Source organism: Pristis pectinata, unplaced genomic scaffold (assembly GCF_009764475.1).
Source record: "Pristis pectinata isolate sPriPec2 unplaced genomic scaffold, sPriPec2.1.pri scaffold_190_arrow_ctg1, whole genome shotgun sequence".
NCBI classification, from domain to species: domain Eukaryota; kingdom Metazoa; phylum Chordata; class Chondrichthyes; order Rhinopristiformes; family Pristidae; genus Pristis; species Pristis pectinata.
The window spans coordinates 4189-25455 of NW_026262521.1; the positions used below are offsets into that span (position 1 = coordinate 4189).

General features: G+C 52.4%; 1 protein-coding gene across 1 annotated transcript; it reads left to right on the forward strand.

Annotated features, from left to right (window-relative positions):
• Positions 1-4542: 4542 nt before the first annotated feature.
• LOC127567203 (H-2 class II histocompatibility antigen, A-U alpha chain-like) lies at positions 4543-11989 on the forward strand. The gene is made up of 3 exons (XM_052009891.1): positions 4543-4798; positions 6709-7136; positions 11844-11989. Exons 1-3 carry the CDS (start codon positions 4554-4556, stop codon positions 11987-11989), a joined length of 819 nt encoding a protein of 272 aa, XP_051865851.1. The 5' UTR covers positions 4543-4553.
• The last annotated feature ends 9278 nt before the right edge of the window (positions 11990-21267 follow it).

Genomic DNA, 21267 nt, shown 5'->3' on the forward strand with positions numbered 1-21267 from the left:
ACGTCCTGCAGACACTGTGGGACAGAGACTCAGTGGGTTTGTTCCCTGAGCAAACTGTCCAAATGATCTGACAGAATTGCCTCATCGCCAGAACTCACCAACAAGCACTTTGCTTGGCTGGTGGTGAGAGGGGCCCTCACAGTCAGCTCCTTCCTGTACAGACGATACATCATCCCCTGTGCACGCTGCACTCAGGATGGCTGCGGGGGGAGGGGACGGTCACCCATCTCGTTGCAGACTGTGGGTTTGCAGAGGGTGTGGAGAAGGATGCACGGGTCCGTGTCTCGGTTCATCCCCAGCAGCTGAGTGACAGAGTACTCTCTGATCCTGGGGACACACCAAGACAGACATCAGCTGCTGCTGGAAGGTCATCAATGGTGACAGAAGCCCTTTGGTCTCCCCGAAACCTATTGGTCTCCCAGCTCAGCGAAATGTCCGTAAGGGAACGCTGCCGACGGGCACAGTCCCAGCTGCAGGAGTACGTGCTGAGGGACGCACTGAAGCTCGGTGCAGCCAATGCAAAGGCTCTGTGGGGAAGGACCACAGTCTGGGCCCTTTCCCCTGCCGCGCATGGAGGAGCTGAGTCGGGTGGGGAAGCCTCTCGAACATTGAAAAAGTGAATCACCCCAGGGGGCCACATGAGTAGCAATGGTGCTGTGGTTTTAATAAAAGTATTAACACTACTGAATGTATTGACAATGAATGTAAAACGTTTTGCATTGTATTTATTATTATTTTGCACATATTTGTTCTGAATAATGTTTAGTTTTGAAATAAAACAAATACACCAGCTGAACCTCTCCGATCCCCCAGGCCCGGATCCCAGTCCTCAGCCCGCCCTGAATTTGCTGGCCCGGGACCGCTGTCAGTCAGAAAGCTGCCGAGAAATGCTCTTGATGAGGCTCCTGTACCTCCTCCCCGACATGCCCTCTTCACGCTACTACCATCGGGGAGGAGGTACAGGAGCCTGAAGACACACAATCAAGGATTCAGGAACAGCTTCTTCCCCTCCGCCATCAGATTTCTGAACGGTCCCTGAACCCATTAACACTACCGCGTTATTCATCTTTTGCACTAAACTTTAAAACGTTTAAAACTTTATTTACAGCACGGGGACATTCCCATCCGGCCCAACGAGTCCACGCCGCCCATTTAAACCCATATTCACCTACCTGTAGGTCTTTGGGATGTGGGGGGAAACCGGAGCACCCGGAGGAAACCCACGCAGACACGGGGAGAACGTACAAACCCCTTACAGACACTGACGGGAATTGAACCCCCATGGCTGTCGCTGTAATAGTGTCACACTACCCGCTACACTACCGGGCCGCCCCTCTTTATTTATTGCTATTTATAGTTGTAACTTACAGTATTTTTATGTCTTTATGTCTTGCACTGTACTGCAGCCTCTAACAACAAATTTCACGACATACGGCAGTGATAATAAACCTGATTCTGATGTCTGCGGCCACAACTTGCCCCGTCCCGACCCCTGACGCTGTCAGTCATCAGGTGTCACTTCACAGGGAGCCCGGGCTCGGACGCTGGGTGGGGTGGGGTGGGGGGGGGTGGTGGGGATTGCCCGGTGACCGGCTGCCAATCACTGGGAAACGCCACACCCGCAGGGACAACATCCCGCTTTGGAGCCGCTGCCTTCCTCCAGCGCTCTCTGTGCGTTGCTCCAACTTTGTAATGAACTCCTCAGCTGTCAGTGAGCGTTCAGTGTGTCGGTGACTGGAAAAGCGCAAACATTGTAAATACTCAGAACAATGACTGCGATTCCTTTACAGATCCTAATATTTAAAAAACCCGGGAAAGTGCACAATCGAAAATATCTCCTCCTCCTCCCCTCCCCTTTTTCTCCCTCCTTTTACCCCCTCACTCCTTTTATTCCTGTAGTCCCCTCCTCCCCTCTCTTCCCCTTCCCCCGCCCTTATGACCCGCCCATCTATTCCCCACCTCCTGCCCTTTATTCCATGGTCCACTGCCCTCTCCCACCGGATCCCTCCTCCAGCTATCACCCCTCAGCTGCTTACATCTCTCCCTGCCCCACCCACCCACCCACCTACCTTCCCCCTCACCTGGACTCACCTATCACCCGCCTCCTGCCTACGTGAGCTCCCCCCCTCCCCCAACCTTCTTATTCTGGCTTCTGCCTCTTCCTTTCCAGTCCTGATGAAGTGTCTCGGCCCGAAACGTCGAATGTTTATTTCCCTCCGTAGACGCTGCCTGACCTGCTGAGCTCCTCCAGCACTTGTGTGCTGAATCGTATCAACCAGATTACTGCAATCTGTAATTACTGTTCAGTACTTTAGCAAGTGCTGAGGACTTCACTTGCTCCTCATAGACCACAACATAAGATTTTCGAGGCAATCATTGATTGACGAGTGGGTTTAACTTATCAGTCAGTGCGAGGCCCGGACTGATTCTCAGTACAGCCGCTCAGGTTTATCCGAGGCCCAGTTACATCACCAGACAAAATTAAAAACTACGGTTTCAGTGCAAGTTAAGGTGAAAGTAGTTCCAGGTAGAATTAGGGTTCTTTCAGGTCGGTTCAAGGACCTGGCGGCAGTGGGGAAGAAGCTGTTGTTGAACCGTGAGGTGCGGGTCTTCGGGCTCCTGTCCCTCCTGCACGATGGTAGCAATGAGACGAGGGCATAGCCCAGATTTAAATTTTTTCCCAGTACCCCACTATCACCACTTGAAATGCAGTCGACATTGGCACATTTGACGGTCTCTGCTGATGGAAAGGATTCCCACGTTAAAATCCTGAGGCTGGTCGGACTCACCAGTCACTGCTGATGAACGCAACCAGCTCTCTGTCACCGCGACCACACAGCCCAGGTCTGGTCACCGTCTCCACCACGGCTCCTTGCTCTGGAGTCCCCTCCTCCCTCTTTGTGCTGGTCCTTAAAACCAACATCTTTCACCAAGTCTTGCTTCATCCATAGTGCTCGCCGGTTAAGGGGTTCGTTGTTGTTTAGTATCTGGGTTTATATAGTTTAATTTGGGAGTAAAACTAAGGAGACAAACCTAGGTATTAAATAACATACTTGATCTCCCTCTGGGACTATAGCTGAGGCTGAGCTACTGCATCTAATGGTCTTGTAGTCGTAATATTCCAGTTTATCTCGGTTTAGCGATTCACATTGGGTTTATTGTTATTTATTTTGGGGTCATTGTTAATATCTGGATTATCCATTAGCATGCATAGAGTATGGATTATGAGGAGAGACTGAGGGAGCTGGGGCTTTACTCTTTGGAGAGAAGGAGGATGAGAGGAGACATGATAGAGGTGTACAAAATATTAAGAGGAGTAGATAGAGTGGACAGCCAGCACCTCTTTCCCAGGGCACCAATGCTCAATACAAGAGGGCATGGCTTTAAAGTAATGGGTGGGAAGTTCAAGGGAGATATCAGAGGAAGGTTTTTTTACCCAGGGAGTGGCTGGTGCATGGAATGCGCTTCCTGGGGTGGTGGTGGGGGCTGATACGTTGGTCAAGTTCAAGAGATTGTTAGATAAGCATATGGAGGAATTTAAAATAGAGGGATATGTGGGAGGAAGGTGTTAGATAGTCTTAGGTGAGGTTTAAAGGTCGGCACAACATTGTGGGCCGAAGGACCTGTATTGTGCTGCACTGTTCTATGAAAACTTCTCAATTTCTGTCCTTTTTGTATTAGGGGTTTTTGCTGTTTAATTTCTGAGGTTGCACATAAACTGGCTTTATCCCTTTTCAACATCTGTATTTCTCTAGGTTCAATGTCTGGGTTTAATCCTGTTTTATTATCTGGGTTTATACTTTAATACCTTGGGTCATCTCATGATTTAATATCTGAGTTTATCCGTGTTTACTGTCTGGGTATATCGCAGCTGAATTTTGAGCTTTATTGCTGAATAACGTAAGGTGTTTACCGCTGTTTAATTCTGGGAACATAATTTAATATTTGGGTTTAGTCACAGAATGAAGCTGTGGCTAATATATTACTGGATCACTGGTGTTTCACGTCGGGATTGTTGTTTGATAAATGGGGTTATTGTTTAATTTTGGGGTCAGATTAATATCTCGGTTTCCTGTATTAAGTCATATTCACTGTTTAACATCAGGATTTAGCTCAGTTAAAAGGGTTATTATATCTGGAGTTATCGCTCTTATTTGTTGCTGAGTAGTTTTATCTCAAGTTAGAGGTTTAATGCTGTTTAATATCAGGTGGTGATGAATTGATTTGGGGATCAGTTTAATATCTGGGTTATCCCTTTAACACCAGGGTTTGTCTCGGTTCCATATATGGGTCCATTAATGTCTGGTCATTTGACGTACTTGGTTCTGCAGTCCGGGCTCTGCCCTGTTCATTCCCGGGGTGACTTGTGTCCGCTACCTGCTATATTTTGGGTCACTGCCTTCCTTTGGCTTTAATGCCGGTCCCGACCAGTCTCCAGGAACCCCCACTCCCACCCCCGACCAGTCTGTGGGATCCCCTCTCATCCCCCCGGGCCCTGTCCCCGCTCTCAACTGCTCATGGTTTCCCCTCCCACAGACCTACATGAGGATCTCATGATCTTTGTGGCCCAGGACGGCAGCCCCGACAAACAGTTCGACAACTTGGTGGACGGGGATGAGGTTTTCTACATGGACTTCAACCTGAAGAAGGAGGTGCCGCGCCTCCCCGAGTTCCGGGGCCATGGGATGGAGGGAGGAGAGGCGTTTGTCTCCAGTAACATCGCCATCCTGAAACAGAGCTTAGGTATTGCCAAGAAGCGGACACACGGAGTCCCGGAACCCAAAGGTGAGAAAGTGGGGTGGGTGGGGGTGACGGGGTGGGTTGAGGTGGGGTGTGAGGGGGTGACAGGATGGGTTGAAGTGGGTGGGGGTGACGGGGTGTGTGGGGGGGTGAGGGGTGACGGGGTATGTGAGGGGGTGATGGAGTGTGGGGAGTGTGAGGAGGTGACAGGGTGTGTGAGGGGTGACAGGATGGGTTGAGGTGGGTGCGGGTGATGGGGTGGGGGGTGTGAGAGGGTGATGGGGTGGGTGGGAGGTGTGAGGGTGTGTGTGGGGGGTGAGCGGGTGATGTGGTGGGGTGTGAGAGGGTGACAGGGTGGGTGGTGTGTGAGGGGGTGACGGGGTGTGTGGGGGGTGTGAGGGGGTGACAGGGTATGTGAGGGGGTGAAGGAGTGCGGGGAGTGTGAGGGGGTGACGGGGTATGTGAGGGGTGACAGGGTGGGTTGAGGTGGGTGGGGTGATGGGGTGTGAGGGGTGACAGGGTGTGTTGGGTGGGTGGGGGTGATAGGGTGTAGGGGGTGTGAGGGGGTGACAAGGTGTGAGGGGGTAACTGGGTGTGTTGGGGTGGGAAGGGGTGGGGGTGTGTGTGGGTGTGTGAGGAGGTGATATGGTGTGTGGGGGTGTGAGGAGGTGACGGGGTGTGTGGGGGGTATGAGGGGGTGACGGGGTGTGTGGGGGGTGTGAGGGGGTGACGGGGTGTGTGGGGGGTGTGAGGGGGTGATGGGGTCCTGGGGTGTGTGAGGGGGTGATGGGGTGTGTGGAGGGTCTGAGGGGGTGACGAGGTGTGTGGCGGGTGTGAGGGGGTGATGGGGTCCTGGGGTGTGTGAGGGGTGATAGGGTGGGGGTGTGTGTGAGGGGGTGATGGGGTGTGTGGAGGGTCTGAGGGGGTGACGAGGTGTGTGGCGGGTGTGAGGGGGTGATGGGGTATGGGGAGTGTGGGGGGTGATGGGGTGTGTGGCGGGTGTGATAGGGTGTGGGGTGTGTAAGGGAGCAATGGGGTGGATGGGATGTGTGAGGGGTGACGGGGTGGGTGGGGTGTGTGAGGGGGTGACGGGTGGGTGGGGTGTGTGAGGGGGTGTTGCGGTGGGGTTATGAGGGGCTGACGGGGTCCAGTGGTGAGGAGGAGACGGTGGGGGGGTGAGGGGGTGACTGGGTGACGGAGTCAGGGGGTGACAGGGTGGGTGGGGTGTGTGACGGCGTACGGGGGTGAGGGGGTGACGGGGTGGGGTGTGTCTGTGAGGTGTGAGAGGTTGGACAAACCTGTGTTGTTTACTCTGAAGGAACGGCAGAGAGAGTGGTGTAGTGCCTGGGCCGAGGTTCCTGCCTCAGCCACCGCCCCCGATACACAGGACCCGTTTGCCGTCTCCGGGGTGTTACTGATGGAAGTTACTGCCGGTGAAGACCTGAGACAGGGTGTTGGGGCCCAAATAAACCCACCATTTCCCCCCACTGTTGGCTGCAAATCTGAAAATACATTCCTGTTCAGCTGGGTGGTGTCCTGTTGGGTGTGGGTGGGTCCCGTGCCCCCCCCCCACCCCTACATCCCCACCCCACACACTGTGTGTCATGTTGGTTGTGGGCTGGTCCAGTCCTTTCCAACTAGAAACCACCCAGATTAAATTTCCGAGGATGTTGCCGGGACTTGAGGGACTGCGTTACGGAAAGAGGTTGAGCGGTGTAAGGACTTCTTTCATTCAGGTGTAGGGGACTGAGGGGCATATGTAGAGTGAACTCACACAGTCTTTTTCCCAGGGTTGGGGAATCAAGAACCAGACGGAATGAGCTGCCAGAGGAAGTGGGTGAGGCAGGTATATTAACGGCATCTAAAAGGCACTTAGACAGGTACATGGATAGTAAAAGTTTGGAGGGATTTGTGCCAAATGTGGGTGAATGGGACGAGCTTCGATGGGAATCTTGCTTGACGGAGCAGATGGGCCGAAGGGCCTGTTTCCGTGTTGTATGTCTCTATCACTCGGTGGTCCCGGTTTCTCCCTTCTACATTCCTCACCCCCATACATTGTGGTTTCCTCTGTCCCATCACCTTGGTTAACCTGTGCTCACCCTGTCTGCCCACAGATCCCCCTCGGACTGCCATGTACCCTGAGGAACCCATGCAGTGGGGTCGGCCCAACACCTTGATCTGTCTGGCTGACGGATTCTATCCTCCGCGCATCAGCATGAAGTGGAAGCGGAACGGTGTGTCTGTGACCGAGGGAATCGACACCACGGAGTACTATCTGAAGAGCGATTACTGCTTCCAGAGGTTCACCTACCTGAGCTTTGTCCCGAGCCCTGGAGACATGTACTCCTGCCATGTGGAGCACGAGGCTCTGGAGAACCCCAGCACCGTCTTCTGGGGTCAGTATGGACCAGGCTAACTGGGGGCTGATTTAAAATTTAAATTTTTAAAATTTTATTTACAGCTTGGTAACAGGCCCTTCCGGCCCAACGAGTCCGCGCCGCCCATTTTAAACCCATGTTAACCTACCCCTACGTCTTTGGACAGTCCCAGGGTCACCTGGTCTAATAGCAAGGTCTCAGCTTTCTGTTCCAGCTACAAGCAGGTAAAAAAAACCTTGTGTAACACCGTGTACAGCACAGGAGGTACCGGATGTCTTACAATGTATGAAGGTAGATAACTCTCGCGGGCCTGATCAGGGATTTCCAGCAACACTGAGGGAAGCTAGAGAAGAAGTTGCGGGAGCCCTGGCTGAGATATTCGCTTCATCGTTAGCCACGGGTGAAGTGCCGGAAGACTGGAGGGTGGCTAATGTTCTGCCTTTATTTAAGGCCTAACATCCACGGGTGGGTGAGCTACTAGAGGGGATTCTGAGGGATAAGATATACATGCATTTGAAAGACACAGGTTGATTAGGCATAGTCAGCATGGCTTTTTTTGCGTGGAGATCATGTCTCATGAATTTGATTGAGTTTTTTGAAGAAGGTCGATGAGGGCACGGTGGTAGATGTAGTCTATGTGGCTATATGGACTTCAGTAAGGCCTTTGATAAGGTTCCACATGGTATACTGCTCTGGGAAGTTAGATTGCATGGGATCCAGGGAGAGCTAGTTAATTAGATACATAATTGGCTTCATGGTAGGAAGCAGAGGGTAATGGTGGAAGGTTGTTTCTCGGACTAGAGGCCCGTGACCAGTGGTGCACCTTAGGGGCTGGTGCGGGGCCTATTGTTGTTTGTCATGATTTGGATGAAGATGTCCAGGGCACGGTCAGTAAGTTTGCAGATAACACTATAGATGGTGTCAATAACGGCTATCAGGATTTCCAGAGGGATCTTGATCAGCTGGTGGCTGAGGAATGGCAAATGGAGTTTAATTCAGATAAATGTGAGGCGCTGCATTTTGGGAAGACCAGTGAGGGGAGGATTTTGACAGTGACCAGTAGGGCTCTGGGGAGTGTTGACGAACAGCGGGAACCAGGAGCACTAGTACATGGTTCCTTGAAGGTGGAGTCGCAGGTAGACAGGGTGGTGAAGAAGGCTTTTGGCACGCTGGCCTTCATCAGTCAGGGCATTGAGTATAGAAGATGAGATGTTATATTGCATTGTACAAGGCATTGGTGAGGCTTCTTTTGGAATACTATATTCAGTTTTGATTACCCTACTATGCGAAAGATGCCATTAAGCTGGAAGGAGTGCAGAGGAGATTTATGAGGAAGTTGCTGGGACTGGAGGGTCTGAGTTAAGGAAAGAGGTTGAGCAAGTTGGGAGTTAATTCACTGGAGCAAAGGAGAATGAGGGGTGATCTTATAAAAGTGTATAAAATCATGAGAGGCAGAGATAGCGTGAATGTGCACAGTCTTTTCCCCAGGGTCGGGGAATCAAGAACTAGAGGACGTAGGTTTAGGGTTGAGAGGGGAGAGATTTAATAGGAACCTGAGGGGTAACTTTTTCACCAAGAGGGTGGTTCAGAAATGGAATGAGCTACCAGAGGAAGTGGTTGAGACAGGTACATTAACAACATTTAAAAGGTATTTGGACTGGGTTTGGAGGGCGATGGGCCAAGCACAGGCAAATGGGACTAGCTTAGATGGGAGTCTTGTTTGGCACGGACTGGTTGGGCTGAAGGGTCTGTTTCTGTGCTCTGTAGTTCTCTGATTCCATGATTGTACTCTGGGGTATTGGGGCACGGAGTGAGTACAGCTGGGTGCTGTGTGACCTTACCAGCGTGGGGACTGTAAACCCAACCCAGAGGCCAACAAATGACACAGAGAGCTGTCATCGTCAGATGTTGTCCACACAGGGTGACAAAGGTATTCCCTGTGTCACTGCCAGGACTGGATCCCCCGTCAGGAATGGACCAGGCCTGGTTCTACAGAACCACAGACGGAGACTGAGCTCTCACATCCCCGGCCACACTCTGGGCCGCTGTTCTGGGCCTTTCCCGACTCCACGTTCTGGACGTGTTGTCTCCCTGATTAGATTGTTCCCACCGGTAGGTTTCAGTCTCCAGGGTCTCCGGACCACTTCACCGGTCCTGGTATCCCAGTGCGTTCCGACAGAGTGCCCGGAATAATGAATATCCATGTTGGGAGATTTACCCGGAGCCTCCTGAACATCAGGTACCAGCCCTGACATCGTTGAGTCTTCGCTGGTGACACAGATTAACTGAACGAGACACACCAGTGCTTTTTTAACGTAATTGATCCCCTGTTTCCCGACAACACAGAAGACGAGTATCCTGACCCATCCAGTTTGTCCCGGCTCACATAACAATCCAGTTATCTTCCCTCTTACCTGTTCTGCTCCCAGATTCTACCCCTCACCTCCTCCACAAGGGGCCTGCAACTCTGAGGAGCATCCGTTTATTCCCAATCTTTGCTTCTTTTACCAAAGCCAATTCTCCATAGCCATGTGCTCCACCCTTGGTGATTAAACCCGTGGGGACTTTATCAAAGGCTTTTGGAAAACTCAATACCCCACGTGCACTGGTTCCCCTGATCTGTTCCACCAGTCACACCTCAGAGAACTCCGGTCAGGGAACAGTTCCGGCAATGTTGTCAGATCCCAGAAGCCGAGATGTCACCTCCTCGTCACCCAAACCAAAGGTGTAGTTGGTGAGCAGGGAGCCTGCTGACCTCTCTGGTGTTGTGGTGAGCAGGGAGTTGGGAGATGTGGCAGGGATTTGATGTGATCCCCTGGGAAGATCCTGTAGGAGGAGCTGAGGGTCAATGTGACCTTGACCTCCATGAGAAGCAGGGTCTGGGCACGAGGTCACGGTCACCGGTTTCCCATGGTGTCCCGTCTCCCAGTGATGGAAGCCTGGAGATCCCGAGCCCTGAGTACCCTGGTCTTCGGAGTTCTGGGTGGGATGTGATGTCTCTGAAGCCTCTGTGGGAGTGGGGTCCTGATTAACGGACCTGTCCGTGTCTCTGCCTCACAGTCCTGACCCACCCTGGGTGGCCGGTCCCAGCCTCACCGACGCCCCCGTAATAGAGGGTGGGGCACACTGTCTGCACTGAGGCCCAGTGAATGGGTGTCTCAACAGCGAAGTGCCGGAGAAGGCAGTGGCTGTTCCTCTCAGGACGAGGCTTTGTGAACACCCTGGACAGTGCCGGTATGTTGGGGGTGCTCAACTCTGAGATTGATGACTCTCCGACATCCGTGGTCTCAGGTTTAGCTCCTCCCTGCACTGGAAACAGCCTCTTCATTCGATCAGAACCTTTCCTTGGTTTACAGCTGTCTGTCGATCACCTCTGAGCCCTTGTCAAGGAGGAGGACATCCAGTGTGCACACCTGTCCCCAGGTGATGCAGTCGGGACCCCACCTGAAATAACCCCCAGGGTCCACCTTCCTGTACTCCGGCCTCGTTAACCTCTGCCACCACTTTTACTGATTCACACCCTGGCTGGCCCCTCCTCCTCCTCCATCACATTGAAATCCTTATTTTGAACCAATATGTGGTCTTATTCCTCCCAGTAACGTGCACCGATACTCTCCCAGCTAAACTCTTTAGGAGTGCAAAGTTATCCCGACTCTTTTGTTGCTGTGAAACAATCCCAGGCCAATCCCATTGTCCGCACTCTCCCCTCTGTCCAGTCCCAGCCCGATCCCAGTGCTCTGCTCTCCCCACACTCCCGGTTCAGCCTGAAGTGAATCCCACAGATTTACTCATTCCCTGTAGCCATGTAACAAGGTAAACCTCACCCTTCACCCCCCTCTCGCATCAGTTCCTGCATCTCCTTGTGATTTAACCATTTGTTCGACCTCACGTCAGTGTCCCCGGGCTCTGCTTCAATACCCACTGTGGCCCCAGGCCGCTCTCCCTGTGTACAAGCTCTCAGTGTGACCACTTTACATTGGTGACTCTTCCTCACTGGGCTCTGGCCAGGACAGAGTCATCTTCACTAACATTCAGAGTTTTAAAATTGTAAAATAAAATCCTGACTTTCGTGACTTCTGGTCCGGGGGATAAAGTATCGGTGTCCCTGGGGATTTAACAAAACAGTACTGGTGCTGAGTGACTTTGGCCGTGTGGAGTGTGAAGTCAGAGGTACCTCCTGAGGGCAGCGAGGGTCAGGAACAGGTGGTCGTGAGGAGTTCTGGATCAGGACGGGACCTGAAGCTGGAAACAATTTGAATAGCTTTACTAAACTAATTGTGCAGATGGTTGAAGGGGAAAGTGTTGCAGGAAGGGTGTGGGACTGGCCCAGAGCTGCTTTTCCATTGCTGGGACAGTGGGAAATGTTGGACGTTTGCTGGTTAATTCTGTGAGTCTCTCACACATCCAGTTCCGTCCCTGTTGGAATCCTGGGGAGTGAAACTGTGTGATCTCTGTCCCTTTAACATCCTTTCACACACATTCACGCACTGCCCCAACCTTGGGTGGACCAATATCCCGTCGGAACCTGTCACCCCAATCTGTGGGCCCTGAGTCTCTGACTGTGACCACAGAGCGCAGGGTCACTGATGTGTGTGGCCAGGGGTTTGCCGATGGTGGGTGTGTTCATGGTGGGCCAGGCTCTCCAGCAGCAAGGTGGGCTTGGTGAACGAGTTCTCTGCTCCGTGTGTTCACCGTGAGATCTCACCTTCCCTTGTCTCTCCCCAGAACCCAAGGTACCTGAGGAAGGCTCCGGCCCTGGAACCGTGATCTGCGCTCTGGGACTCTCTCTGGGAATCATCAGCGCCGTGGTGGGAATCGTCTTACTGATCAAAGAGAGGCAACGGCTGCAGGCTCAGCAGCAAGGCATCTAGGGGTGAGTGTTGGCCCCAGTGCCGGCTTACTGTCCGTGCCCGGTGTCCTGTCACTAGGAGACGTCCTCAGTCAGACAGCCTCCCGCAGGCTGCTCCCAGCTGCACGGTGCAGGCGTGGACGAGGTGCAGCTCTGCCGCTGTCCTGCGCCCACACTCACTGATGGATGGAGACTCCGTGCTCCAGAGAGCTGCTGGGTGGGGACCAGTGGGGACCAGCAGCTCAAGGGGAGTGGACACTGGTACTGGAAGAGGGGTTGTAGTTACAGCCGGACAGCCTGTATTCAGGGGCGGCAAAGTGGCACAGCTGTTGCCTCACAGTGTCCACGACTGGAGTTCGATTCTGACCTCCGGTGCTGTCTGTGTGGAGTTTGCAGGTTCTTCCTGCGACTGCGTGGGTCTCCCCTGGGTCCCATATCCCACAGACATGCAGACTGGGAGGCAAATTGCCCCCACTGTGCAGGTGGGTGGTCGAATCTGGGGGCAGTTGCTGAGAAAGTGGGCAGCATAAAATGGGGTTAGTGCAGCATTTGTGTAAAATGGGTGCTTGCTGGTCAGTAGAGACTGGATGGGCCGAAGGCCCTGTTTCTGTGTTGTATCTCTCTCCGATTATCTCCAGTTTTGGAGCCTTTCAGGCTGAGTTGAAAGCTGGGGATCTGTCTCTGCAGCTTGCACTGGCCCTCACCGCAACGGGCTCGGTGTTCAAAGGCAGAGGGCAGATGTTGTCCAGTGTGAGACCAGGGCAGTGCAGGGCCCAGGGTGAGTGGGTGCTGGACTTCCGACAAATGCACGGTAGTGGGGGGGGGGGGTACGATAGTGTTGGGGGGGTATGTTAGTGTGGGGGGTAGTGTGGGGGAGTATGGTAGTGTGGGGGGTACGATAGTGTGGGGGTTACGTTAGTGTGGGGGGTATGGCAGTGTGAGGGTCGTACAGTAGTTTGGGGGTGTACGGTGGTGTGGGGGGTACAGTAGTGTGGGCGGTACGGTAGTGTGTTGGGGGGTACGGTAGTGTGTGGGGGGGAGTATGGTAGTGTGGGGGGTACGGTAATGTTTTGTATTTATTCATCTCAAAATCCTTTTTTGACACTATTGATTCTAAAATTCTTTCATATATCTGGCAGAATAAAAACCCAAAGTTAAGTAAGAAATATTTACAGAAATATGGCTTTGCCTAATTTTAGATTTTACTACTGGGTGATTAATATTAGATATTTAATTTTTTGGACACAAGATTTCGATGTAATTCTACGTCCCCGATGGGTATATTTTGAGCATGAGTCAGTGCAAGGGTTTTTAATTAGCTTCTATTTTAGGAGCCTCACTCCCCTTTCCACTTACTAAATTGAGTAAACAAATGACTAACCCAATAGTTAAACATACAATACGAATATGGTTTCAATTTTGTAAGTTTTTTGGATCGAATAAATTCATTTTATCAAGTCCTATCCAATCTAATTTTTCTTTCAACCATCCAGAATTGACTTAGCTTTTTTCTTTATGGAAAATGAAGGGAACAACATGCTTCCGTGATCTATTCATTGATCATCGCCTTTTGTCTTTTGAACAGTTGTCTAATAAACACAATCTGCCTAGATCACATTTTTTTTGATATTTACAGACTAGAAATATTTTAAAAGTTATCTTACCTACTCTTCCGATACCACGTAAAATTGAAATTACAGAAAGAAATTTAGCTTTTAATCCTTATCAGAAGGGCTTGATGGCAATAATTTATGATCTGATTATGAAAATACGCCTAGAGACACTTGATAAAATTAAGAATGAATGGGAAAGAGAACATCAGATTCTTTTACCTATGGAGACATGTAAGAAAATTCTCCAGTTAGTTAATGCATCTTCAATGTGTGCCAGACACTCTTTGATACGGTTTAAGGTGGTCCACAGGACCCCTACGTCCAAGGATAACTTAGCCTGTTTTTATCACCACATAAATCCCAGATGTGACAGATGTAATTCAGAGGTGGCTTCCCTGACACATATGTTTTGGTCATGTCCTCTTTTGGAAAAATATTGGAAAGACAGTTTTAATATTATTTCAATTGTATTGAATATTGATTTACAACCTCATCCTATTACTGCAATTTTTGGGTTACCAATGATGGATTCTGGCCATCTATCTGCTTCAGCTTGTCGTATGATTGCATTTCTTACAGTAATGGCCAAGAGATCCATTCTATTTAAATGGAAGGACACTATACCTCCTGCCAAATTTCAATGGTTTTCTCAAACTATAACATGTCTAAACTTGGAAAAAAATCAGGAGTGGTACTGTTGATCCTTCGCTAAAATTTGAGGAAGTTTGGAGTCCATTTATTCAATATTTCTATGTGATGTAAGCAGACCTCTTTCGAATCCCTTTCAATAATCTTCTATTTGACTATAGAGGAGCGGAGCTAATGACACAATAATGTTCTTCAACAAGAAATAACAATGCAGGTTTTTTTTTGAAGTTTTTGGTTTGCTTTTGTTTACTGTGATTATCTATTTTCTTTGTTGCTTTATTCTGATTTTTTAAAAATTTTAGGCTTCCATTTTCATATAATCAAATTTCTTTTCAAATTCTTTTGTATGAGGTTCATTCAGTAAGAGACTGGGTGGTTGAGATTATATACTTTGCTCTCTGTGTTTGTACATGTCAACTGTGACCAATGTGACCCCGGTCTCTTGGCACCGTGTGGAATCACTGCTGTTATGTGCATTCATTTCAAATTTAATAAAGAGATTGAAAAAGAAAGGTTGTGTGGGAGGGGACGGTAGTGTGGGGGGGGTATGGTAGTCTGGGGGGGTATATGGTAGTGTGGGGGGGTCTGGTAGTGTTGGGGGGTCTGGTAGTGTGGGGGGGTATGGTAGTGTGGGGGGGTATGGTAGTGTGGGGGGTATATGGTAGTGTGGGGTGGGTACGTTAATGTAGGGGGGTATGGTAGTGTGGGGGGTACAGTAGTGTGGGGGGTAAGGTAGTGTAGGGGGCACGGTAGTGTGGGGGTATGGTATTGTGGGGGTTACGGTAGTGTAGGTGGGGTATGGTAGTGTGGGGTGGTATGGTTCTGTGGGTGGGGTATGGTAGTGTGGGGCGGTACAATAGTGTGGTGGGTACGAGAGTGTGGCGGGGGTACAGTAGTGTGGGTGGGGTACTGTAGTGTGGGGTGGTAGGGTAGTGTGAGGGGGTACGTTAGTGTGGGGGGGTATGGTAGTGTGGGGGGTTATGGTAGTGTGAGGGGGTATGGTTCTGTGGGGGCTGTATGGTAGTGTGGGGGGCAAGGTAGTGTGGGGGGGTTACGGTAGTGTGGGGGGGTACGGTAGTGTGGGGGAGTACCTAAGTATTGGGGGGTACGGTAGTGTATGGTGTATGGTAGAGTGGGTGGGGTATGGTAGTGTGGGGGCTACAGAAGTGTGAGTGGGGTATGATAGCATTGGGGGGCACGGTATTGTGGGGGTACAGTAGTGGGTTGGTATGGTAGTGTGGGGGGGGTACGGTAGTGTGGGGGGTATGGTAGTGTTGGGGGTACGGTAGAGTGGGTGGGGTACGATATTGTGTGGGGGTCTGGTAGTGTGCGGGGTACGGTAGTGTGGGGGGTGTACGGTAGTTTTGGGGGCATGGTAGTGTGGGGTTGTTCGGTTGTGTGGGGGGTTACGGTAGGGTGGGTGGGGTACGATAGTGTGTGGGGGTATGGTAGTGTGGGGGGTCTGGTAGTGTGGGGGAGTACGGTAGTGTGGGGTGGTATGGTTCTGTGGGTGGGGTACGGTAGTGTGGTGGGTTCAATAGTGTGTTGGGGTACAGTAGTTTGTGTGGGGTACTGTAGTGTGGGGTGGTAGGGTAGTGTAGGGGCGTACGTTAGTGTTGGGGGATATGGTTCTGTGGAGGGTATATGGTAGTGTGGGGGGGTTCCGGTAGTGTTGGGGGTATGGTAGTTTGGGGGGGACACGGTAGTGTGGTTGGGGTACGGTAGTGTTGGGGGTTTACGGTAGTGTTGGGGGGGCCAGTAGTGTCGGGGGTCCGGTAGTATGGGGGGGTAGTGTGGGGGGGCACGCTAGTGTGGGGGGCGTATGTTAGTGTGGGGGGGGGGGATAGTGTGGGGAGGTACGGTGGAGTGGGGGGTTAGTGTTGGGGGCATAGTGGGAGGGTTTTGGTAGTGTTGGGGGTAGCGTGGGGTGGTGCGGCAATGTGAGGGGTACGTTAGTGGGGGGGGGTACGGTAGTGTGGGGGCGTAGTGTGGGGGGATACGGTAGTGTGGGGGGGAAGTGTGGGGGTGTGGGTACGGTAGTGTGGGTTGGTAGGTATGGTAGTGTGGCGGGTAGTGTAACGCTATTACAGCACCAGTGACCCGGGTTCAATTCTGGCCGCTGTCTGTAAGGAGGTTGTACGTTCTCCCCGTGTCTGCGTGGGTTTCCTCCGGGTGCTCCGGTTTCCTCCCACATTCCAGAGACAGACGGGTTCGGAAGTTGTGGGCGTGCTGTGTTGGCACCGGAAGTGTGGTGTAACAATTCAACGGCTCATTAACCCACCTCAGAGGGTCCGGAGAGTCAGCTGGTGCAGGCCTGAAGTCCCAGGTTGGCAGACTGGGCAGGATTTGGCACATTCCCTTCCCTGCAGGAGGTAAGGGGAACAGTTTGGTTGTTTCAGGGCAATGAAACAAAGGCTGGTGGCCCATTACATGTTTAATTATTTGAATTTATTTTAAATTGCAGGCCTTTCCCTTGAGGATGTTGTATTGTTGCCGTGTCAACTGTGGGACTGCTGATTTCTTCAGCATCTCTTCCTGCTGTGTTGCTGGACCACTGGAGGTGGAAAACTCTTGGAAGTATCCAACGCTTTACAGTGCCGGTGACCCGGGTTCAAATCAGGCCAATGTCTGTAAGGAGTTTGTACGTTCTCCCCGTGTCTGCGTGGGTTTTCTCCGGGTGCTCTGGTTTCCTCCCACATTCCAAAGGCGTACGGGTTAGGAAGTTGTGGGCGGGCTATGTTGGCGCTGGAAGCGTGGCGACACTTGCAGGCTGTCTCCAGAACACTCTGCGCAAAAGATGCATTTCAGTGTGTGTTTCGATGTACAGGCGACTAATAAAGATTTCTTTCAAAAACTGTTGGAGAAAGCTCATAACAAATTTGTTCACAAATCGGGATAAAGTGGGTAGTTCTTCCATGGATTTGAAGTTGTCTCAGGGTCAGCAAGCAGATGGTAACGTTGAGCAGATGTTTTCAGATGAAGGGGGGTGGGGGTGGTGGTACAAGTGCCCCCCCGATCGGACCAGTGACGGGGACATGTCTTCAGATGACCTGATGCTCGTTGATGCAATACTCAACGAGGCAGGATGCAACAGACTTCAGAAGGAAATACAAACAAACTCATTTATGTAGCGCCTGTCCCAACCTTGGTCCATCTCAGGGCTTTGCAGTCAGTGACACACGGGTGACGGGAACTCACACAACTGATGAAATTCGATGCGGTGGGTGTGAGGTGATGGGTTTTGTCGGAAGAATGAGGAGGGGCAGTGGGAACGGAAAGACATGTGTAAACATAAGAAACAGGAACAGGAGGTGGCCATTCAGCCCATCAATGCTGCCTGACATTCAACATACTATCTCAGCACAATTACCTTTCACTGTCTCCACATCCTCAATTCCACGAATATCGACAGGATTTTGGAAGTCATTTTGAACGAAACCAGTCACTGAGCCTGCACTGCCCTCTGGGGTAGCGAATTCCGAAGGTTCACAACCGCCTGAGTGCAGAAATGTCTCCCCTTCTCGGTCCTAAACAGCATACCCCACATTCTGAGACCTCTGTCCCAAGACCCCTCAGCCAGGGGAAGCATCGTCTCTGCAGGCAGCCTGTCGAGCCCTGGAAGAATTCTGTAATCTCACTGAGCTTCCCTCTCATTCTTGAGCCTTGGAATTTTTTCCAAAAATATACTTTATTCATAAAATATGGTAAATACAACTGGAGCATTGATCACCGCACCGTGTCCTCATCACCGCACCGTGTCCTCATCACCGCACTGTATCCCCTCATTACCACACTGTCCTCATCACTACACTATATCCCCTCATCACCGCACCGTGTCCCCATCACCACATTGTGTCCCCTCATTGCACCATCCCCATCACCGCACCGTGTCCCCATCACCACACCGTGTCCCCTCATCACTGCACCTTGTCCCCATCACCGCACCATGTCCCCTCATCACCGCACCGTGTCCACTCATCACTGCACCGTGTCCACATCATCGCACCGTGTCCCCTCATCACCGCACCGTGTCCACTCATCACTGCACCGTGTCCCCTCATCACCGCACGATATGTTCATCAATGTCTTCATCCAGCTGAGGTGACTCAATAAAGTCTGAGTCACCTCAGTCTCTCCTTAAAGGACAATTGCTCATCCTGGGATCTGAGATTTTGTGTATCCAAGGCCAGTGCATCTGTCCCTGGATAAGGGGAATGGAACCTGTGTGAACCAGCCGCACCCTCTCACCCAGCCCCCACGTAACTGCAGGGTCCCACCCTCCTGTAACTCCAGCTTCCTGTCCCAGCAGCTCTCACTGGTGTCCTTTCTGTTACGGAGCCTGTGTGTTACCTCTCTGTGATTCGTTTCCATGAACCCCTTCAAATACCAACAGTCTCGGTCCTCGCTGACTTTAACAAACTCCTGCCGAAGTGACCGACGTCCCACTGCTCCCAGTTCTGTCCCACCTCCAACTTCCCACCCACTCACTGTTGTTCTGCAGCTCCCCACAGCTGTCCCCCCTCAGTTTTACATCAACCCCCCCACCCCAGGAATATCTTACCTGCGCCCTCGCCTGACCGTTGGCACAGAATGTGAATGGCTTGGACAGCTCACTGCCCACCCCAGCCCAGACCTGTCCTGGTGGTCCCACTGTGGACCCTCTCCACTGGGCAACCCAGCATCCATGGTGATCAATCAGCCACCATTCCCTGAGCCCCAACTTTTGGTAACAACTTCTGTGGCTCCCTTCTGGCCATGTCTCCAACCTGAATCTACCCCGTCCCGTACCACACATCTGGTTACAGTCACAGAGAACTCATTTCCTTTGATGAAATGACATTGACTGTGTCCAGTCATGTTCCAGTTTCCCCTGGGTGCCGTTGCCACAACACCAACAATAGCCCCTCGTATTCCCCACCCCTGGGGTCAGACTTCCCTGTTTCCTCCTTCCTTCCTCCCTTATTAGGCCATGGGTTACATCCACTGCTCCCCACTGTGGGGATGTTCTATGCCCCACCCTCATCACATCCCCTGACCCCCAGACTCTACTGCCCACCTCACCGCTCAAGCCCGATACTCATCAGCCCCACCCTTAGTGAGCCCTCGCTGACCACCGTCCCTCGCTGACCTTCACCGTCTCTCGCTGACCACTGTCCCTCGCTAACCTCCACCGTCCCTCGCTGACCTCCACCATCCCTCGCTGACCACTGTCCCTCCCTGACCACCACCGTCCCTCGCTGACCTCTACCATCCCTCGCTGACCGTCCCTCGCTGACCTTCACCGTTCCTCGCTGACCTCCACCATCCCTCGCTGACCTTCACAGTCCCTCGCTGACCACCGTCCCTCACTGACCTCCACCGTCCCTCGCTGACTCCACTGTCCCTCGCTGACCTTCGCTGTCTCTCGCTGACCACTGTCCCTCGCTGACCTTCACCGTCCCTCGCTGACTCCACTGTCCCTCGCTGACCTTCACCGTCCCTCGCTGACCTTCACCATCCCTCGCTGACTCCACCGTCCCCCACTGTGCCCCAGCTCCCGTGGCTGTTCCTCAAGTTTGTGTTTAGCCTCAGTCGGCAGTGGAGGAGGTCGAGGACAAACAGCCAGGGTGGGAATGGGAAGGGCAGTTGCAATGGCTGGCAACTGGGACTTCAGGATGTCCATTGTGGACAGAATGCAGGTGCTGTGCGAAACAGTCTCCGCTTGGTCTTGCTGACGTAGAGAGGCCACGATGGAGCACTGAATGCACTTTATCTCCTTCTAGCTTCTGATGAAGAGTCTCCAGCCTGAAACATTAACTCTGTTTCTCTCCCCACACATGCTACCTGACCTGCTGAGTTTTTCCAGCATTTTCCACTTTTGTTTAAAATCTACAGTCCAGCCCTTGTCGCACCAACAACCCTACACACCTGAGCACGACCTTCCTCATGCAACCATCCCCAACCCAATCCTCACCACCTCTTCAATCAGTCTCTGACCAGACCATTGACATCCGCTCCGTAACCCCAGGCCTAGTGCCTACCTCCCCTGGAGCTTCACAAGTCTCTCGGGCAGCCCTGGTTACCAACACCCACCCATCTCTAGGCCGAGCCTCACTGGAACACAAGAAAACGGGAGCAGGTATCAGCCTCGCAGCACCAGCGACCCGGGTTCGATCCCGACCTCCGGTGCTGTCTGTGAGGAGTTTGCCCCTTCTCTCTCTGTCCACAGGAGTTTCCCCCCGGGTGCTCCGGTTTCCTCCCGCACCCCAATGGCGTGCGGGTCGGTGGGTTAATGGGGCTGCTGTAAATTTCCCCGAAGGTGTGGGTGAGGGGTAGAATCTGGGGGCAGTTGTCGGGTGAGTTGCAAATAATGAGAGGAGCGGGTGGTTGATGGTTGGGGCGGGCACGTACTCGATGGGCTGAAGGGTCTGTCTCCGTCCTGTGTCTCTCTGTTTGACAAGCCACGACATGACGTTCACGCCGATCCCAGTGCTGCGAGAATTGGCATCGTCTCCTTCCAGCAACATGCAAAGTGCTGCAGGGGCTCAGCGGGTCGGGCAGCGTCTGTGCAGGGAGACGGACCGTCGGCGCCTCGGGTCCGCACCCTTCATCGGGACAGGACTGAAGGTCTCCCGACAGCCGGGCTCTCATTGGTCCGGGGTCTCCCGACAGCCGGGCTCTCATTGGTCCGGCTCAGTAACACCGCGGTCCTGATTTGCTTTTTGCCTGAAGCCGTGGAGCTAATTTGTGACCTGTCCGCGGCTGTGATTGGCTCCGTCTTATCCGCCTGTGATTGGTGAGCTATGCCCAATTATGATTGGCTCTTCTCTGAGATTGCCGCCACACAGCCCGGTTGTGATTGGTTCCTCTGTGCCCGGCTGTGATTGGTTCCTCTGTGCCAGGCTGTGATTGGTTCCTCTGTGCGTGATTGATGGGCTGTGCCGGCTCCCTGTTTAAAGTGGGCGCGGACGGCCGGTTGCGGGTGACTGTTGCCGGCGATGGGGGACCGGGCAGCCCGGCGGCTCACGGTGCTGCTCCTCCTCTGCACCGCGCTGCTCCA

Excerpts from the sequence above, each read along its gene's own strand:
- LOC127567203 (XM_052009891.1), top strand. The coding sequence starts at position 4,554 with ATGATCTTTGTGGCCCAGGACGGCAGCCCCGACAAACAGTTCGACAAC. Across the intron at positions 4,799-6,708 it reads CCCAAAGGTGAGAAAGTGGG|ATGGGCCGAAGGGCCTGTTT; the intron begins GTGGGTGGGGGT and ends TTGACGGAGCAG. Across the intron at positions 7,137-11,843 it reads CCCCAGCACCGTCTTCTGGG|AACCCAAGGTACCTGAGGAA; the intron begins GTCAGTATGGAC and ends GTCTCTCCCCAG.